The sequence below is a fragment of the Hemiscyllium ocellatum genome, chromosome 5 (genome assembly GCF_020745735.1).
Source record: "Hemiscyllium ocellatum isolate sHemOce1 chromosome 5, sHemOce1.pat.X.cur, whole genome shotgun sequence".
NCBI classification, from domain to species: Eukaryota; Metazoa; Chordata; class Chondrichthyes; order Orectolobiformes; family Hemiscylliidae; genus Hemiscyllium; species Hemiscyllium ocellatum.
This window is the reverse complement of record NC_083405.1, coordinates 17,247,395-17,269,096: the sequence shown is the minus strand read 5'-3', so window position 1 is coordinate 17,269,096 and position 21,702 is coordinate 17,247,395. Positions and strand designations below refer to the sequence as shown.

Genomic DNA, 21,702 nt, shown 5'->3' with positions numbered 1-21,702 from the left:
ATGAAATGAGATGGACAGTATTTTTGTTGTCTTTGAAATAGACGTCACTGTGTTGTTCTGAAAGTTTGTTTTAAGGTGTCACTTGCTCCATTATACAGAGCTGGAATATAATGATGTACAAATGAGCACAGGACTTCTGAGCCTCTCTTGTGCATTTGGTCAACACATCTGATAGTCTAAAACTGCAGTAAAGACGATTTTTGGAGTCATAGAGTCATAGAGATGTACAGCATGGAAACAGACCCTTCGGTCCAACCCATCCATGCTGACCAGATATCCCAACCCAATCTAGTCCCACCTGCCAGCACCTGGCCCATATCCCTCCAAACCCTTCCTATTCATATACAGATCCAAATGCCTCTTAAATGTTGCAATTGTATCAGCCTCCACTACATCCTCTGGCAGCTCATTCCATACACGTACCGCCACTGTGTGAAAGCGTTGCCCCTTAGGTCTCTTTTATATCTTTCCCCTCTCACCCTAAACCTATGCCCTCTAATTCTGGACTCCCCAACCCCAGGGAAAAGACTTTGTCTATTTATCCTATCCATGCCCCTCATAATTTTGTAAACCTGTATAAGGTCACCCCTCAGCCTCCGACGCTTCAGGGAAAACAGCCCCAGCCTGTTCAGCCTCCTCCTGTAGCTCAGATCTTCCAACCGTGGCAACATCCTTGTAAATCTTTTCTGAACCCTTTCAAGTTTCACAACATCTTTCCGATAGGAAGGAGACCAGAATTGCACACAATATTCCAACAGTGGCCTAACCAATGTCCTGTACAGCCGCAATATGACCTCCCAACTCCTGTACTCAATACTCTGACCAATAAAGGAAAGCATACCAAATGCCTTCTTCACTATCCTATCTACCTGCGACTCCACTTTCAAGGAGCTATGAACCTGCACTCCAAGGTCTCTTTGTTCAGCAACACTCCCTAGGACCTTACCATTAAGTGTATAAGTCCTGCTAAGATTTGCTTTCCCAAAATGCAGCACCTCGCATTTATCTGAATTAATCTCCATCTGCCACTTCTCAGCCCATTGGCCCATCTGGTCCAGATCCTGTTGTAATCTGAGGTAACCCTCTTCGCTGTCCATCACACCTCCAATTTTGGTGTCATCTGTAAACTTACTAACTGTATCTCTTATGCTCACATCCAAATCATTTATGTAAATGACAAAAAGTAAAGGTGGCACTCCACTGGTCACAGGCCTCCAGTCTGAAAAACAACCCTCCACCACCACCCTCTTCTCCCTTTGAGTCAGTTCTGTATCCAAATGGCTAGTTCTCCCTGTATTCCATAAGATCTAAGCTTGCTAATCAGTCTCCCATGGGGAACCTTGTTGAACACCTTACAGAAGCCCATATAGATCACATCTACTGCTCTGCCCTCATCAATCTTCTTTGTTATTTCTTCAAAAAACTCAATCAAGTTTGAGAGACATGATTTCCCACACACAAAGCCGTGTTGACTATCCCTAATCAGTTCTTGCCTTTCCCAATACATGTACATCCTGTCCCTCAGGATTCCCTCCAACAACTTGCCCACCACCGAGGTCAGGCTCACCAGTCTATAGTTCCCTGGCTTGTCTTTACCACCCTTCTTAAACAGTGGCACCACGTTTGCCAACCTCCATTCTTCCTGCACCTCACCTGTGACTATCGATGATACAAATATCTCAGCAAGAGGCCCAGCAATCACTTCTCTAGCTTCCCACAGAGTTTTCAGCTACATCTGATCAGGTCCTGGGGATTTATCCACTTTTACCCGTTTCAAGACATCCAGCACTTCCTCCTCTGTAATCTGGACATTTTGCAAGATGTCACCATCTATTTCCCTACAGTCTATATCTTCCATCTCCTTTTCCACAGTGAATACTGATGCAAAATATTCATTTAGTATCTCCCCATTTTCTGTGGCTCCACACAAAGGCCACCTTGCTGATCTTTGAGGGGCCCTATTCTCTCCCTAGTTACCCTTTTGTCCTTAATATATTTGTAAAAACCCTTTGGATTCTCCTTAATTCTATTTGCCAAAGCTATCTCATGTCCCCGTTTTGCCCTCCTGATTTCCCTCTTAAATATACTCCTACTTCCTTTATACTCTTCTAAGGATTCACTTGATCTATCCTGTCTATACCTGACATATAGGTAAGATCAATGACTGCAGATGATGGAAACCAGATTCTGGATTAATGGTTCTGGAAGAGCACAGCAGTTCAGGCAGCATCCGAGGAGGACTGGAGGCTGGCTCTCTGCCTTTATTCTTGATGAAGGGCTTTTGCCCGAAATGTCGATTTTACTGTTCCTCGGATGCTGCCTAAGCTGCTGTGCTCTTCCAGCACCACTAATCCAGAATCCTATACCTGACATATGCTTCCTTCTTTTTCTTAACCAAACCCTCAATTTTTTTAGTCATCCAGCATTCCCTATACCTACCAGCCTTTCCTTTCACCCTGACAGGAATATACTTTCTCTGGATTCTTGTTAGCTCATTTCTGAAGACTTCCCATTTTCCAGTCATCCCTTTACCTGTGAACATCTGCCTCCAATCAGCTTTCAAAAGTTCTTGTCTAATATCGTCAAAATTGGCCTTTCTCCAATTTAGAACTTCAACTTTTAAATCTGGTCTATTTGTGATGTATTTTTCAATAAAACAAAACTATTGGCAGTGATCACTATGAAAGTACTTTATTTTTCAAAAAATAAACATGATACAATTAAAAAGTGATACAATCTTACAATCAAAATTTGGTTGCTGAAAAACATGACTTGAAAATAAAAAAAATCCAAAATATCCTATTCCTGTTAATTAGGTCATTTAAGTTACTGAATAATTCAATTTTATTTCACTGATTTAATTTGAAGTATGAGATCATGTGAATTATTGGAATCAAACACAGCTTGGAGTAACAGGAGTATACTGTTTAAGAATGTAGCAGAAAGTGATGCTGGAGATCGGGGTGGGGAGTGTGGTGCTGGAAAAGCACAGCCCAGAAAGCACAGAATGTAATTTTGGCAATTTAATAAAAATGAAGTATACTTAAAAATATTCTGTCATCTTAAAGGAGATGTTAAAGTTTGAAATCTTTAAATCATAATTACTACATAAACACAATATAACTAGCAGGAAATCAGTTGAACTTATACAATTTAAATCATTCCATTTAGCAATAATTGTAATCTGTAATCTTGGACATAACTGTCTGCAAAATAATTATTTTGGTCAAGAGTATACCTTTCTCCACCTATTATTCTTTCATTTGCACCTTTGAACCTGCTGCATCATTTGCTGTGCACCTTCATATCCCCTGACTTCATCTCCTGGTAAAGAGAAGCAGCCAAAGAATAGAATGCTCTCTGTTTTGTTGTGTTTGATGAAGAACAGGAAAGGGTGATCAACAACAAATTCTTCTACCAATGGTAAACTTCGATTCACAATGGAGGCTGCAGTAGCTGCTGCAGCCTCTGTGCCCTCTTCATTAACTTCCACAAAAGACTTGTGAAAAACATTTGACAACAAAAGGTTACTTGTTTCAGACATTCCAGTGAAATTAGCCTTCACCATATCAAATGCTTCAGTCATCCCCATCGCTAAAAGTACATCTTTAAGATCAAATTGGTCTTCCAATTTAAATCTGGGCAGATGAACCCTGACCTTGATTTTCATCATGTTTGCCTGGTTGGTCCAAAGGAGAAGGTTTTCATGTGTAAGTGTCTGCTCCAGCTATCAAGGAAAAAAAAACAGGTTAATCAATAGAAAATAGTGTTTACTGGTTTGTTTAGAATCATTTTTAATCAATCAATAACCTATGTATTTAGCATCAATTTCATAGTTTCATCACACTTTATTCAGCAGGAATGTCACTTTGATCAGACAAAAAGCATTGGACCATAATTCCAAGTTATTTTTCAATACTTTAGGTTGACATATACTGCAGAAAGGCGAAAGTGAGGACTGCAGCTGCTGGAGATCAGAGTCAAGATTAGAGTGGTGCTGGAAAATCACAACAGGTCTGGCAGCAGGAAAATCTACTGCAGAAAGCCTTTTAAAAGTTTACTTGCTTACTTTCACTGATGCCCCGTATTCCCACAAGTCCATTTCCATCTATGAACTTTTTACCCAAACTATCTCCACTCAACTCAACTCCGACATCTTTTTCATTGATAAATTTGGTAATGAATTTCTAAGGAGAACTTTTGGAGGCCTACCTTATTAATACAACATTAAATACATCCAATTCTAACATTAAGGGTATTTACAATGTGTTTCACAATCACCTGAAACACAGTCCACAACTGACAAACTGATGATAGCCTGACCCATCATGATGCATCATCTGGCTGACAGATGTCTTCCCCAATAATAATATAATAACACCTGACCTAAGTTATCAAGGCCCAGGTTACAATCTTTCTTGGAAAATCTGAAAGATCCTCAACTGTTTGAAGACGTAGCCTCTTAGGCTTCGTGTGTAACATGAAGAACAACATAAATCAGACCATTGTTCATGAAGATCATAAGATGTAGGAGTGGAAACACGCCATCTGGCTATGAAGCCCACTCTGCCTTTTAATGAAATCATGGCTAACCTGATCATTCCCCCCACTCCATCTTTCTGTTTCATCCCCATAAGCCTATATTCCCTTATTGATTAGCAATATGCATATACTTAATGGCCCAGCCTTGAAAGCCTTCCACAGTAAAAAATTGATAGATTCATCACAGTCAAGAAAAGATCTCTCTCTTAAGTGGCAACTCTTTACTCTGAGATTATACCTAATGGTCCCAGAGTCTCCTACAAAGGGGGAAAACCTCATAACATCTACCCTATCAAGCCTCCGAAGAATCTTATGTGGTTAAATAATGTCTCCTTTCATTCTTCTAAACTCCAATGAGTACATGCCCAACCTCCTCAACCTTTTCTCAAGAGATACCAGAGATAAACTTCATGAAATTTCTCCAGATCACCTCCAATGCCAGTACATCTTTCCTGAAGTAAAGAGACCAAAATTGTTCATAATATTTCAGTGGTCTATTACCTTGAATAGTTCTCACAAAACCTCCATATTATTACATTTAATTTCCTTTGAAATAAAAGCTAACATTGCATTTGACTTTCTGATTACCTGCTAAAATTAGATGCTAGCCTTTTGTGAGTTTTGCACTAGGAATGTGCGGCGTTTGGCGATCTTTCTCTTTTTAAATAATACTCAACTCTTCTATCATGTCTGTAAATGCATAACCTCACATATACCTCAAATGTTTGTGACAATGCTGTCAATTTAAAAAGGTTATTTTGTCCTGGGTTGTTTTTTGAAGAGAGGTTGTAAAGGCAGAGGTGTCAAACTGGCTACTGGAGATGGCCTAAGTAAACACCTTAGGAGGCCTTTAGGTTTGTTTTCGGAAAGTTGGAACAATGGAAACAGCTGGAATGGGAGTGGCCAGTTCTCACAAACCGGGCTTTCTAGTGTTTGTTTTAGCTTTAGCAGTCAGAAGCTGTTTGGGGCCCTGGAAAGATAGAAGCTTCAGTGAATGATTCTTAGCTGCTATTTTCTCTGAAATCTCTCTTGATGTTCTTCCCTCCTGGATTGCAGAATTGCATGTAAGAATCTGTGTCTGAATTTACTTTTTTGCAAAAGGCTGTGTTTATGGAATGTTACTGAATTAGAACAGTTAATTAGTAATATGCACTGTATCTATTGTTCAATTAAATTTTCCAGGAGCTATGTTATTCTAGATTCTTCTTTCTTTTGTATGCATTTTATCTATACTGTTTAAATCAATAGCGTTTTGCTTAACATCAAATAGTTTGACCAGTCACATTATATCTGGAACATGCACCTTTAAATCTACCTTTACATCAAGAAAAAGTTAGGGTCTAGGCTACCTTCTTAAAATATTTTGATGGGGTCTGGCCTTGTCCATAATATAGTTATTCCATCTATTTAGCCCATTCAATTACCCAATCTATACCCCTCCTTCTGTCATCCTAAATATTTGCCTTTCTATTTATTTTTGGATCATCGACAAACATTACAACTTGGAGTAGGAGTCAGCAATGCAGCCCCATGAGCCTACTTCACCCATCCAGGGAATTTAGTCACCTAGCCATTCACATTCCCTCAGCAGAACTTCTTTCTATCCATATTGTTAATACTGACATGGACCATGACAATGGGATCTTTTCCTTCCCACTCAAAGTTTCACTGTGGCCAAGATGCAATATCCTGAACCCAGGCATCAAGCAGGCATCAGCACCTGTGGGAATCTCATTCCTGGCCACAGAGAAGAGTATCTATTCCCATGATTATATTATTCCCCCATTACAAGTACATTTCTCCTAACTCTCCCCCCAAACCCCCACTTTTGAATGTGCCACAGTGCTAGAGTCAGTTTTCTCATCCTCCCTGCAGTCCCCACTCTTGTCTGCACAGGGAGCGAGACTCCCAAACCTGTTAGACAAAAACAAGGGCTGAGGCTTGTGCAGCACTACCCCCTAGATCTGTCTACTTGATCTGCTCAAATGTGGCATGATCTGCTCAAATCAAAAGTGTATTGCAATTAATTGTAGCCCCAACACTGATTCCTGCGGCAATCCAATTCTTCTTGTTTGGCAGTTCCTCAGGATCAAGTATGATTTGCAGAGACTGCTGGGAAGCAGGGTTCTCTGGTGGCTGACTGGTCTAGTCTTGGAGCTGCAGACATTCCAACAAGAGGGGAAGCTGGTGTTTGAAGAGTTGGATTGGTGGGGGGTCGCTCAGGATTCTGTGAACCCTTTCCACTGCTTGTGCTTGACCTCCACATGGTGACACTTGTAGTAGCTGGCACATTCGCATTTGTTTCTTTTCCAGATGGTGCATTCTAGCTCAAGGTATTCAGTGGGGATGTATCACTTGCTGAACGGGGTTTTCAGGATATCATTGAGGCATTTCTTCTGTTCTCCTAGTGATCAGTTCCCATCGCAAAACTCAGAGTTCGGCACTAGTTTAGGGAGTCTGTTTCGGGCATACAGACAATGTGGCCTGCCCATTTCAGCTTGTCCATTGCCTCGATGTTGGGATTAGTAAGCTGGGAGAAGACAGTCACACTCATGTACCTATCCTCCTAGTGGATTTGCAAGGTTTTGCAAAGGCAGCACTGGTGACATTTGTCCAGAGATCGAGATGTCTACGCTACATCATTCATGTTTCTGAAGCACACGAGGAGGGTGAAGTCCATGGCTGCTGTGTAGAACATGACTTTTGGACTAGATTTGAGGTATCGGACTTTGAACTCCCTGTTCCCCTTGGCATTTGAAGGCTGCACTGGCACACTGGAGTCAATGTTGTATTTCATCATCAAAGCTCACTCAAACCGAGAGGAGACTGCCAATGTATGGGCAATGGAGCTTTTAGCCCGAAACGTTGATTTCGCTGCTCGTTGGATGCTGCCTGAACTGCTGTGCTCTTCCAGCACCACTGATCCAGAATCTGGTTTCCAGCATCTGCAGTCATTATTTTTACCTAATGTATGGGCAATGACCCGCATTGTCCAGGGACTCACCATAGATTTTGATAGTTGGGGGGGTGGGGGTGCGGTGTTGTGTGACAGAAGGCACACCACTAGCTGCAAGTTGAAAATGTCTTTATCCCAACTCTCTGTCTTCAATTAATTAGCCAATCCTCTGTCCATGCTAATGTACTATACCCAAGGGGTCTTATTTTATTTAGTAGACTTATGTGCAGTACATTATCCAACACCTTTTGGAAATCCAAATACGTTTCGCCTACTGGTTCCTCTTTATCTACACGGTTTATTACCTCCTCAAAGGATACATTTGTAACTAAGTTTGTCAGGCATGGTTTTCTCTTCATGAATCCATGTTGACTTTGCTTAATTAAGTTATGCATTGCTACATGGAGGATGGTGGGTACCTGGAATGTGCTGTAATGAGAGGTGGTAGAAGCAGATATAACAGCAACATTTGAGAACAGATGGGGACTGGAGGGCTATGGATCATGTGCAAGGAGATGGGAATAGTTCAGAACGGTCGGCACAGACACAGTGAGCTGAAAGCCTTTTCCTGTACCATACTGTTCTATGCTTTATGTTAAATTCACTGCCATATAACCTTTACAATAGATTCTAGCATTTTCCCAATCACGGATGTTAAGCTAACTAGGCTGTAATTGCTTGTTTTTTTTTTCTCCCTTGCTTTTTCATTTCTCTGGGACTTTTTCTCAGTCTAAGAATTCTTGGAAGATTACTCGCAGTACAATTGTTACCTCTGCAGCTACTTCGTTTCAAATCTAGGATGTAACCCACCAGGTTCAGGGAATATATTGGCCCCATTGTGTTCCATTAGTTTCTCTAGTACTTTTGTTCTAGTGTTAATTATTGTGTCTATTTCCGCCCTTCCCCCCCATTCCCTTTTTAGCCCTCTTGATAATTTTGGAATCCTATTAGCATGCTGCATGATGAAGACTCATTATGTATTCAACTACTCAACCATTTTCTGGCTCTGCATGATTATTTGCCCAGATTCGTTTTCTAAGGGTCATATGTTCATTGTTGCCTCTCTCTTTTTAGATATTTAAAGAAACTCTCACTCTCCATTGTTATACTACTTGTCCATTTGCACTGTGGTTTATTTTGCTTCCTCATTTTTTTCGGTCATGTATTGTTCTCTTTTAAAATCTTGCCATGTCTTTGATTTGCTAGTAATATGTACCACATTTTATGTTTTTATTTAATTGATATTGTCCTTAACTTCCCTGGTTAACCATAGTCAGGTTATCCCCTTCCTTTAATCCTTATTCTGATTGGGATAAATCTTTGATGTTGTGGCATTAACTGTCGAAATGGCTATCATTATTCATCAACTGTCTTTTCTGCTAAATCCCCTTCCCAGTCCACTCGAACTAACTCTGCCCTCAATCCCATGCTTAGGTTTATCAGTTATTTCTGAGCCAGGTTTCTTGTGCTCAGACTGAGTGCTGAATTCTGTCATTTTATAATCATTGAACCCTAGAGGATCTTTGATTCTAAGAGAATTTGTTAAACATGCCTCATTACCTGAACAGCCTGGTCCCTGGTTAGATCTACAACATTTTGTTGCAGGAAACTCTCCCAAAATTCACTCTATCAATTCTTCCTCGTGACTACATCTGCCAATTTGATTTCTCAATCCACATGAAGATTAACATCGCCCTTGATCAATGCACTGCCCTTTCACATGCCATTCTTATCTTCTGAGTTATTCTCCCATCCTACAGAACAGCTAATGTTAGGGGGCCAGTAGACACTCCCACTAGTATTTTCTTACCCTTGTTATTTCTATAACATCCGTTCCAAATTCATTTCATGCTAACATATCAAGTCCATAATCGTACTAACCTGCTCCAGCCCAGTGGAGTTATCATTGATGCCATTAGGCAGCAAGATAATCATGCTTAGCTCATTTTGGACGTAAGGGAGTTCCAGAACTTTGGTTTGGAGTTCCTCAATATAACCAAAGTTAAATTTTCCTTCCTGGAACATCATGTTTATTGGCTTGGATTCTCTCTGAGAAGAAAGTTGTGATTTATTAACAGCTGTGTAAACTTGACAGAGTTAAAGATATAAAATTATTATAAATGAAATGTTATTGCCAGAGGAACTTACCTTGTTTAGCCAGAACGATTTTACGTATGTCTTATTTTTATTAAATTTGCTGCTCCACTGCCCCTTAAAGTAGATGGCATTTACAAGAACAAGTTTTGTGGCCTGAGTAATACTGCCCTCTGGCAGAATGTTCTGGATTTTACCTAAATCAGAGCACAGAAATGAACAACTTCAATTTAGCAAGGTGAAGTATAATACTTAAAACAGCAATATATTTGCAGCTGAAAATTCTGATACTAACATGCTATAAATGTTAACTTGCATGGTGGCTCAGTGGTTAGCACTGCTGCCTCACAGCACCAGAGACTCAGGTTTGACTCTAACCTTAAGTGACTGTCTGTGTGGAGTTTGCACCTTCTCCCAATGTCTGCGTGGGTTTCCTCCGGGTACTCTGGTTTCCTCCCACAATCCAAAGATGTGCAGGTCAGGTGAACTGGTCATGCTAAATTGCACATAGTGTTCAGGGATGTGTAGGTTAGGTGCATTAGTCAGAGATAAATGTAGGGTAATAGGGTCTAGGTGGGTTACTCTTCAGAGGGTTGGTATGGACTTGTTGGGCTGTAGGACCTATTTCCATACTGTAGGGATTCTATTCTATTCTAAATCACAGAAATGGCCTATTTGCATACGGCATCTTCCAGGATTTAATGTTTAAACTTGGACTTTCTTGGAATTGTGCATTTTGACCCAAATTCATTACAAACCCATGGAGGTAAATTTAATTAAATAGTTGCAGTAGTGAGGCCATACGGGTTTAATATCTTCATATTTTAAAAATCACCCTTACTGAGTTAATTAATATAATAAATTAACTTAGATCATGGGCTAATTAGTATAAGTTGAATATGGATTTCACCAATTTAACAAAAACAGAAGTTGCTGGAAAAGCTCAGCAGATTTAGCAGGTTCTGTGGACAGAAACCAGAGTTCAGTACCATTTCAGTTCCAGTAATCATTCTCCAGAACTGATGGTAACCGGGAAGAAGTTGATTTTTATGCATAAGATAGCATTGAGGGAACGCTTAAGGAGTAAACGACATGGGGAGATAGAGTCCAAAGAGAGAGAAGAACAGTTGGACAGATAAAGAAGTGACTAATGATCAGTCTAGGGGAATGAATAGCTATGATTCACTGGGGACTAATAGTGGCTAACAATGTGTTAGCAGACCATGTGATAACGAGGCCTGATGTGTCAGGATTGGGGTAAGGACATGGGACGAGGTGCCTCAAGCCCTGAAATTGTTGAACTCAGTGTTGAGTCCATAATGTTATAGAGTGCCCGATGGAAAATGAAATGTTGTTCTTTCTGATTGCGTTGAACTCACTGAAGCATTGCAGCAAACCTGAGAGAGAGATGTTGGCCAGGGAAATCGGTGATGTATTGAAGTGGCAGGCAACTTGAAGGTCAGGGTCTTTTTTGCAGACAGACTGTAAGTAGTCTACAAAGTGGTCACCCAGTCTAGGCTCCGCTTCCCCAGTGGAGACCACATTGTGAACAGTGAATGCAGTAGACTAGATTATATGAAGTGCAGGTAAAGCACTACTTCACATGGAAGGTGCACTTGGGTCCTTGGATACTGAAGAGGTAAATGGACTGGTGTTACACCTTCTGCAGTTAGTGTCATAGAGATGTACAACACAGATACAGACTCTTTTGACCAACTCATCCAGATATCCCAGATTAATCTAGTCCCATTTGCAAGCATTTGGCCCATATCCCTCTAAAACCTATCTATTCATGTACCCATCCAGATGCCTTTTAAATGTTGTAATTGTACCAGCTTCCTCTGCCCTTAGGTCCCTTTTAAATCTTTCCCCTCTCACCTTAAACATATACCCTCTAATTTTGGACTCCCCCACCCCAGGGAAAATACCTTGTATTTTTACCCTATCCACGCCCATCATGATTTTATAAACCTCTGTCAAATGAAGGTCGGAGTGTCATGATGAATGGTAAGGCCTTAAGGAGTGTAGTGGAACAGAGGGACCTTGGAGTTCGGGTGCACGGTTCTCTGAAAGTGGAGTAACAGGTAGACAGGGCAGTGAAGAAGGCTTTTGGCACACTGGTTTTCATCAGTCAATACACTTAGTATAGAAGCTGGGAAGTTATGTTTGGTGAGGCTACACTTGGAGTATTGTGTTCGGTTTTGGTCACTTTGCTATAGAATGGATGTTATTAAACTGGAAAAAACGTAGAAGAAATTTTCAAGGATGTCGCAAGGACAAGGTAGGATGAGATGGTAAGTGAAGACAAGGTGGATCTTATTGCAATTGTGGGAGGGGAGGGGGCTGGTGAGTACTTAAGTGCATGAAATGAGTCAGACCCGGCTGAGGGGTCCGTTAACCGTGGTGCTGGTTGTGGAAAAAAGTGGACATTTTGGAAGCCCCCTTTTCAAAATTTACAACATCGGAACAAATGTGGCAGAAATGTCAAAACGGGGTAAAAGGAATAGAATTTTTACAGGAAGCAGGGTGAGAGGATGTGTGGTCAAAGTAACTGTGGGAGTCAGTTGGTTTGGAATGGATATTGTTGGCCAGCCTCTCCCCAGAAAATAGAAACAGGGATGTCTAGGGAGGGAAGCGAGGAGTCAGAGATGGACCATGTGAGAGCAACATGGAAACTGGAGCTTGGGGACAGTGAGGGGTGTTGGTCACCGGATGAAGTGAGGTTAGTGACCGTAGTGAGTATATGGCCTGATGTTTTCCATGGTGACCTCATGGTTCAGGAGGAGCTAGGAAGAGGTCCTTACATCTGGTACTCAGTCTCTGCATGGAGAGGTCAGCATGCAAGACAACATCACCACTCGTGTCAGCAGGCTTAATTACGAAGTCAGGGTTGGATCTGAGAGCACGGAGTGCAGTCAGTTCATGGGGAGATAGGTTGCCATTAGTGAGGTTGGGTAGAGAAAATGAGGCGACCAAAGTCACATTGACAGTTCTCAATTTATAATCTGTCTCAACCCCTATCAATATTATACACCCCAGTTCAGTTACCCTTCAGCCTCCTCAGTTCCAAAGAAAATACTCCAGTTTATCCAAGCTTTTTTTGTCATGAAGTGTTCTAATCTTGGCAACATCTTTGTAAATCATTTGTGCACTCTTTCAGTGCAGTCATATCTTTCCAGTTTCTTGTTTACAGCTGGAGTCAAACTGTAGCCTGACTCAGGTTACATACAATTCCAGCATAACCTCCTTGCCTTTGTAACATAAACCTCAGCTAATAAAGAAAAGCATGCTACATGCCTCCTTAACCAATCTATTGAACTGTCCTGCTATCTTAAAAAGAATGCATTATTTGTCTTCCAGGTTATTTTGTTTCTCCACAATGCTCAGTATGCTCCCAATTATTACAGATTTTCCTGTTCTTTTACACCTCTCACAATGAACTGCTTCACACCACTCTGGATTGAATTCTATAATCCATTTCTCTGCCTCACTGAGCATTTTTATCTTCCTGCAATTTAAAATGTTCCTTATCACACTAACCAGAATATCATGTTCACATCACCTGCAAAATTCTTTTATCGTGCTCTCTACATTTGAATCCAAATTATCAATATTAATGTCAAGGAAGTTCCAAGATATTGGGAGGTCATGTTGCGGCTGTTCAGGACATTGGTTAGGCCACTGTTGGAATATTGCGTGCAATTCTGGTCTCCTTCCTATTGGAAAGATGTAGTGAAACTTGAAAGGATTCAGAAAAGGTTTACAAGGATTTTGCCAGGGTTGGAGAATCTGAGCTACAGGGGGAGGCTGAACAGGCTGGGGCTGTTTTCCCTGGAGCATCGGAGGCTGAGGCTTATAGAGCTTTACAAAATTATGAGGGGCATGGATAGAGTAAATAGGCTAAGTCTTTTCCCTAGGGTTGGGGAGTCCAGAACTAGAGGGCATAGGTTTAAGGTGAGAGGGGAAAGACATAAAAGAGACCTGAGGGGCAACTTTTTCACGCAGAGGGTGGTACGTGTAGGGAATGAGCTGCCAGAGAATGTGGTGGAGGCTGGTACAATTACAACATTTAAGAGGCATTTGGATGAGTATATGAATAGGAAGGGTTAGAGGGATATGGGCCAGGTGCTGGCAGGTGGGACTAGATTGGGTTGGGATATCTGGTTGGCATGGACGGGTTGGACCGAAGGGTCTGTTTCCATGCTGTACATCTCTATGATTCTATATGCAGAACTCCATTGGTATCAGCCTTCAACAGTCACACTAAAATAAAACAAAGAAATATGGGTGCTGGAAAATTTAAACCAAAAAGGAAATTGCTGGTGAAACTCAGCCTCTCATGGTCCACATTATCACCTTTCTAGCTTTTCTTCTTCCCTGGCTTAATTGCTTAACATCTCCCCTCTCTGTACCTGAGTTCTGTCTCCACCAATCCACTTAATATTTTACCCCCACCTCTTGTCAGCAAATATCCTATTTTCCCAGATGTTCTGAAGGAGGATCAGTGGTCTTGAAATGTTAATTGTTTCTCTCTACACAGATGCTGCCAGACCCCCTGAGTTTCTCCAGCGATTTCTGTTTGTGCTTAAATGTCCTGTCTTTTGAGCGCAGATTCAAAGAAGCCCATCTCCAAAACTTAATTTATTAATTAACTTCAATTTATGATTCATTTAAAACATAGAAACTCATGAAAAGGAATCAGTCATTCAGTTTTTCGAACTTGGCCTGTCATTCGATTACATCAAAACTGATCTTTCTCATCATCTTCTCAACAAAGTAGAAAATTTGTTTCCCTGAAGAATTCCTTCAAGGTCAACACACCATTAACCTTTGTTTATTATAAATATATATTTGCCAGGGATAGGTTTATTTCATAGCAGCATCCTTCTACAGCATAACAGGTAGATATTTTCTAATAAACTTGTTCAGAGATGTTATGACATACCCCTGGAACAAGAGGACTTGAACCTGGGTCTCCTGGTTAAAAAGGAAGGGACACTACCACTGCACTACAAGAGCCCCTTACAGCACATCAGTTTTTGTTTTTATTAACTTACTTTTCTAATCAACCTTTTCAGAGATATTATTACATACTTCTGTAACAGGTGGGATATGAAGCTGGGCCTCCCAGTCAATAGGTAGGGGCACTACTACTGTACCGCAAGAGGGCCCTTATAGGACAGCAGTTATGGTTTAATTTTTAAAGTCAGTGCAGCTGATTCATATTACTTATAATTTTAATAATTTGTAGCTACTTCTCCTCTACTCTAATTCAAATAAGTCATACAAATATCAGATATAGCTTACCTTCAGTCCTGTTGTCTACCCAAGAATTGATCTCTTTTCTGGCAGCTTCTGGCTGACTTTGAAAACTAACAGCAGCCAATTGTGTCTCATAGAATTTTGATGCAGAGTTTTGGAATGTCTGAAAAACAATGACCATCAATGATAATATCACTTTAAGTACAAATGGGAAAACGTTTACTTCTTGACAAGAGCGCCGTTAGAGCATAGGTAAACTTAAAATGAATTTAAAAAGTGTGCAAGCAAGACATTTGGTCCATCGTGTCCACACCAACCGTACAAAGAGCATCTCACCTAGGCCCTCCACCACCCCTACAACCCTGTATGTCCCATGGTGAATCTAGTTAACCTGCACATGCAAGGCACTATCGGTAATCTAGCACAGCCAATCCACCTAAGCTGCACATGCTCTGACTGTAGGAGAAAACTGGAGCACACAGAGAAAACCCATGCAGACATGGGAGGAAGATACACACTCCAAACTGGTCCCTGGCACTGTGAGGCAGCCATGCTTACAACTGAGCCACCGTGCTGCCCCTGTTTTCTGTTCATTGACTTAAATAGTCAGAAAAATGATGCATAGAATGTGCTAAAACTAACATCTGCTCTCCTGTGCATGGACCTGAAGTGTCATAAGTACAGTGTTTAAAAACTGCATGCTTCAGAGGAACAGAATGGGAAAAAGATACAATTCAATATATGAAGGCTCAAGTTTTCTTATCCCTAAAGCATTAGTTAACTTGGAAGTAGTATTTGCAACAAATTCAGGTGCAAGAATGAATTAAACTGGTTGTTCTCATTTTGAGATTAGATTACCTACACAGTGTGGAAACAGGCCCTTTGGCCCAACCAGTCCACACCGGCCCTCTGAAGAGTAACCCACCCAGATCCACTTCCCTCTGACTAATGCACCTATCACTACGGGGCAATTTAGCATGGCCAATTCACCTGACCTGCACATCTTTTGGATTGTAGGAGGACACCGGAGCACCCGGAGGAAACCCACGCAGACACGGGGGGAATGTGCAAACTCCACATAGACAGTCACCTGAGGCTGGAAATCGAACCTGGGACCCTTGTGCTGTGAAGCAGCAGTGCTAATCACTGAGCCGCCCCAAAAAACATCCCGCCCATACCCACTCCTCTACGCTATGCTATTCCCGTAATCCCAATCCATTTCACCTGCACATCTCTGGACACTATGGGAGGAAGCCCATGCAGACACGCGGAAAATGTGCAAACTCCACACAGACATTCACCCAAAGCTGGAATCAAACCCAGGTCTCTGGCACTGTGAGACTGCAGTGCTAACCACTGAGCCAACATGCTGCCTCACATTTTGTGATTTGTTATTTTACCTACAACAAAACATTGTCTTTATATTTATGTTGGTTTGCAATAATTTTACACAATTATTGGAAATGGTATATCATGTCCAGTAGGTGTGACCAATTTTCATCATTTTGATCTTACTTTGAGAAATGTGTATGTTTCCTCTCCAAATAGACGGTTAGCCAATTTCAGCAGATAAGGTTTGTCACGGTCATTGATACCAGCCATCAACTCCTTGAATTTTGGATGGACATCTCCATTTGTGTCAAAATGCAGAACCTGTTATTATGGAAATAAAAATAAAGATGTGAATCTAGAGGACTTAAATCTATTGACCTAAACCTCCCCAAAACATCTGACTAAATATATAGAGAACCAACTAGCTTGGTTGCTAAAATGGGATTGTTTTTCATCTTGCACTCATCAGGATTGTGACACAAGAAAACCACATTTCAAAAGGGAGCACAATCTCATTCAGCATGAGAAGATGATGCGGATTGGTTGGACCATAGTTGGCATGGCAATACAGAAGGAATTGTTAAGTAATCTCAGATCAACTGACAATGGTGATTTGGTTTCCAGAATAATTCTTAACCCAGCCATGACAACTTTGTAAATCATGTCCAGCAGCAGAATGCCATCTAACATTCGACTCAATGTTCTGAGGTTTGTAAATATATTCAGACAGTCATCTCACTCCCCCTAGATGATTGAAGGAACATATTGTTTGACTTGGTCAACCTGTCTTCACGGCATATGATCTGCCATTACACCAACACTGAAAGTGCACTGAATTACTCATTTGTATGATCAGCTAAGTGTCTTTTGCTTAACAGCAGCATCCTGTTCAATGGAGACTTTCATTTATGTGTTTACTGCAAAGTTGCAACATGAAATGACTTGCTTCAGTTCTGCTGAGGTCAGAATTACCAAGCACATCACTAGGTACAGTGTATACTTAAACAAGCATTAAAGCTGCCAGGTTTAGCTGTGCAAATGTTAATATTAAAATAGACTTTTATAACCATCACCATTTCCACCAACCAATGAGTACCCTAACATATTAAATGTCCAAATCTGTCTTTACATATCTATAAATCAACATTTTAAATCTCAAAACCAAACTGTTCATAATCACAATGCAAGATCCTGTAGCACATTTGAAGAGTATTTTCTATCATCAAGTATTATCATATCAATAATTAATACAAATAAGTATTATTACAGATGCCAATTAATGAATTCACAGCACAATAGAAATAAATCGGTATGACTTGGTGCTGATGCGGTTGCAGGGAGACCTGGTTTGGGAATTGAATATCCAAGGATACTCAGTGTTTCCAAAGTATAGACAGAAGGAAAAGGGGATAGTGTAGCTTTGTTAGTGAAGGAAGAGATAAGTGCTATAGTGAGAAATGATACCAGCACTGGAGATCAAAGCACTGAGGTGGTCTGGGTAAAAATAAGAAATGGCAAGGGAAAGAAGCTCCTGGTAGCAATAATCTAAAAGCTGCCAAATAATATCCAGCAGCATAAACCAGGAAATACTGATGGTTTGTGAGAAAGGTACAGCAATGATCATGGGTAACTTTAATAATGTATAATAGACTGGATTAATCAAATTGGCAAGAGTATTCTCAAGGGAGAGTTCATTGAATGTATTAGAGATTGCTTCTTGGACCAATATGTTGGCGAATCAACCAGGGAGCAGGCTTTTCTGGATTTTGTAACGTGTAACGGGGTGGGAATAATTAAAGATCTCATAGTAAAGAATCCTGTCAAGAAGAGTGATCATAACTTGCCAGGATTTCAAATTCAATTGAGGATGAGAACCTGGAGTCCCACAAAAGTGTTTTGCAGTTATACATATGTATCAGGACAGATCTGTTCCTAATGGACTGAATGGAAAGACTGAAAGGACAGTTGATGAGCACGGTCAGATGTTTAAGAAGATATTCAATTGCTCCCAATTAAAATATATTCCAAAAGAAAAAAAATTGTAAGGGGGAGCAAAGCAACCATGCTAAACAAGAAAGTTAAAGTTATATAAAAGCAAAAAACTAAGGTGTACTATATTTCAAAGATGAGTGGTGGGCTGAAACATTAGAAAACTTTTAAAGATCAACAAAGGGTCATCAGACGTCTTCAAAAGAGAAAAAACTAAATTATTAAAGAAACCTAGCATAAAATGTAAAATCATGTCGCAAATGTTTCCATAAATACGTGAAAGGGAAAAGAGAAGCTGAAGTGAATGTTGGTCCCTTGGAGGACGAATTTGCAGAGATATTAGTGAGGAACGCAAAAATGACAGAATCACTAAATCAATATTTTGATTCAGGTTTCATGGTGGAAGACACTAGCAATGTAGATGTTATAGAAAGGGAAGAATTTAGAACAATCATCATCAGTGGGGAAACAGTCCTCACTAAACAGTTGGGATTGAAGGCTGACAAGACCCCATTGCCTGATGGCCTACATCTCAGGAACATCAAGCAAGTGTGGCAGCAGAGATAGCAAACCCATTGTTGTAATATTCCAAAAATCCCTGGATGTGGAAAAAGTTCCAGTGGATTGGAAAAATTCTAATATAAGACCCTTATTCAAAACGGGAGGGTGGCAATAAATGACAACCTACAGATCAGTTAGTTTATCATCTATTGTTGGGCATTTATTAGCATGGAGAAAGTGAGGACTGCAGATGCTGGAGGTCAGAGCTGAAAATGTGTTGCTGGAAAAGCGCAGCAGGTCAGGCAGCATCCAAGGAGCAGGAGAATCGACGTTTCGGGCATGAGTCTGAAGAAGGGCTCATGCCCGAAACGTCGATTCCCCTGTTCCTTGGATGCTGCATGACCTGCTGCGCTTTTCCAGTAACACATTTTCAGCATTTATTAGCATCCATTGTTAAGGAAGTTAAAAATCACACCACTAGGTTATAGGCCAACAGGTTTAATTGGAAGCACACTAGCTTTCGGAGCGCCACTCTTTCATTAGTACACCCCAGTCCAACACCGGCATCTCCAAATCATGGTTAAGGAAGAAATAATAGGACATTTGATCAAAACGCAAGTCAAAATATAATCCATCAGAGGCAGTATGGCTTAATGAAAGATAAACCATGTTTGGCAAATCTGCTAGAGCTCTTTGAAGATTTAACATGCAATATGGATAATGATGATCCTATAGATATGGTCTATCCGGACTTCCAGAAGGGATTTGATAAAGTCCGGCACACAAGATCATATGGGGTTGGGATAATTCATTAGCTTGGATACAGGATTGGCTAACCAACAGAAAGCAGAAAGTCAGGAATAAATGAGTCTATTTTCCAGTAGCTTCAAAATGTAACGAGTGGGGTGCCACAGCAATTGGTCTTCATGTGTCCTAACTATTTACAGTCTATATTACAGACTTTGATGCAGGAATAGAAAATACTATAGCCAAATCTGAAGATGGCACTAAAGTAGTACAAAACAAGTTACAATGAATAAATAAGAATTTTACAAATAGATATGAACAGGTAGGTCAAATTCATGCACTTCCCCCTGAATAGCATAGTGAATCTACCCACAATGCATGTGAAAACGGTTTACCACCATCATCTCAAGGGCAAGTGCAAAATTAGTGGTTGGTCCAGCCAGCAATGCCTGCATTCTATGAATGATAAGGTCACCAGTTATTTTACAACCTGTGAAAACTTCTTTCATAAAATTATTTCTTTTCTCCTGTCCAGCTGCTGTATCAAGGTCTCAGGAATTTCTTCAGCCTTGGAGCACATTTTCTGAAGCAGTGTCTCTTCCACAAATTCCACAAGCATTTGTTGCCGCCACATTCCCTTTAACAGCAGTCCACAACTTTGTGGGGAAATAATAAGGAACACTTCAACTGTCATTATAGAGCTGTGCTGAGGGTGCAAGAGGACAATACTCACCACCAACCCGCACCAACCAACCCAACCACCCCGTGGCTGAACATTTTAACTCCCCCTCCCACTCCGCCAAGGACATGCAGGTCCTTGGCCTCCTCCATCACCAGACCCTGACCACACGACGCCTGGAGGAAGAGCGCCTCATCTTCCGCCTAGGAACCCTCCAACCACACGGGATGAATGTGGATTTCTCCAGCTTCCTCATTTCCCCTCCACCCACATTTTCTCAGTCCCAATCCCGGATTCAGCACCGCTCTCTTGACCTGCAATCTTCTTCCCGACCTCTCTGCCCCCATCCCTCTCCGGCCTATCACCCTCACCCTCACCTCCTTCCACCTATCGTATTCCCAGTGCCCCTCCCCCAAATTCCCTTCCCCCTACCTTTTATCAGCCTACTTGGCACACCAGCCTCATTCCTAACAAAGGGCTTATGCCCAAAATGTCGATTCTCCTGCTGCTCGGATGCTGCCTGACCTGCTGTGTTTTTCCAGCACCACATTTTTCAACAACAGTACACAGACACCAATGATCTAGGATGATTAAAACTGAGGACAAATGATGCTTGTAGAATGCACATATCTGGGACAAATTCAATTGCAACATTTAGAGGCATTTGGATGGGTATATGAATTGGAAGGGTTTGGAGGGATATGGGCCGAGTGCTGGCAGATGGGACTAGAATGGGTTGAGATATCTGGTCGGCATGGACGGGTTGGGCCGAACAGTCTGTTTCCATGCTGTACATCTCTATGACTATATGACTCTAAAAGCTGGATTCTGGAACAGACCCAGAAAATCCAGGATATTTGGTCACCCCATTTAAGAAATAGAAAGTGGAGACTTATAGGGGGCCAAACAACTTGGGCTATGGTGGAAGTTATGGCATAATTACATAAGAGATCAGGCAAGGTCAATCTCAATGGTGAAAGCAACTTAGACCCTTTTAAGTTAAAAATCACACAACACCAGATTATAATCCAACAGGTTTAATTGGAAGCACACTAGCTTTTGGAGTGATGCTCCTTAATCAGGTGATTATCAGGACTATAACCTGGTGTTGTGTGATTTTTAACTTTGTACACCCCAGTCCAACACTGGCATTTCCAAATCATAGGCCCTTTTAGGAATGCTGGATTTCAAGGCAATCTCCTCACCAGCAGCAGAGAATTGCATATTAAAGACAATTATTGCTTGTTAATGGCCTTGTTAAACTGTATCTTTCACCTCATTGACATCCAACTTCTTATCATACCAAATCTACCAAACAAACAAGGCACCAAGAATTGATGACATGGAAATCAGAGAAGGCAACTTGTAACTTCAGCTCGAATTGGTTGTGAAAGTTTCCATTTTGCTCACCAAGCATTAGCATCTTAGGGCATAATCCATAGGCAGCAGCTACATGCACTCTTTGGTAACCAAAACTGGGGTCCAACTTTTGACAACACCTTAAGATTCACATGGCACCCCTCCAATCCAAGACATGGTAGGACGCTCAGGATATAGAGGCCAACATTGCAGGGCGTACTGGTAGCTAATATTGAAAAGC

The 21,702-nt window shown here is 41.1% G+C and overlaps 1 protein-coding gene across 2 annotated transcripts in view; it reads right to left on the bottom strand.

Annotated features, from left to right (window-relative positions):
- Nucleotides 1–2,675: 2,675 nt before the first annotated feature.
- Nucleotides 2,676–21,702, bottom strand: part of LOC132815948 (leukocyte elastase inhibitor-like) — a 31,150-nt gene continuing 12,123 nt past the window's right edge. For both annotated transcript variants that reach the window (XM_060825321.1, XM_060825322.1), the window contains exons 3-7: nucleotides 16,370–16,507; nucleotides 14,900–15,017; nucleotides 9,647–9,789; nucleotides 9,380–9,547; nucleotides 2,676–3,727 (exon numbers count right to left, since the gene is read on the bottom strand). In XM_060825321.1, coding sequence (XP_060681304.1) covers nucleotides 3,260–3,727; nucleotides 9,380–9,547; nucleotides 9,647–9,789; nucleotides 14,900–15,017; nucleotides 16,370–16,507 — 1,035 coding nt within the window. In that variant the 3' untranslated portion in view covers nucleotides 2,676–3,259. The remainder of the gene's footprint in view (nucleotides 3,728–9,379; nucleotides 9,548–9,646; nucleotides 9,790–14,899; nucleotides 15,018–16,369; nucleotides 16,508–21,702) is intronic.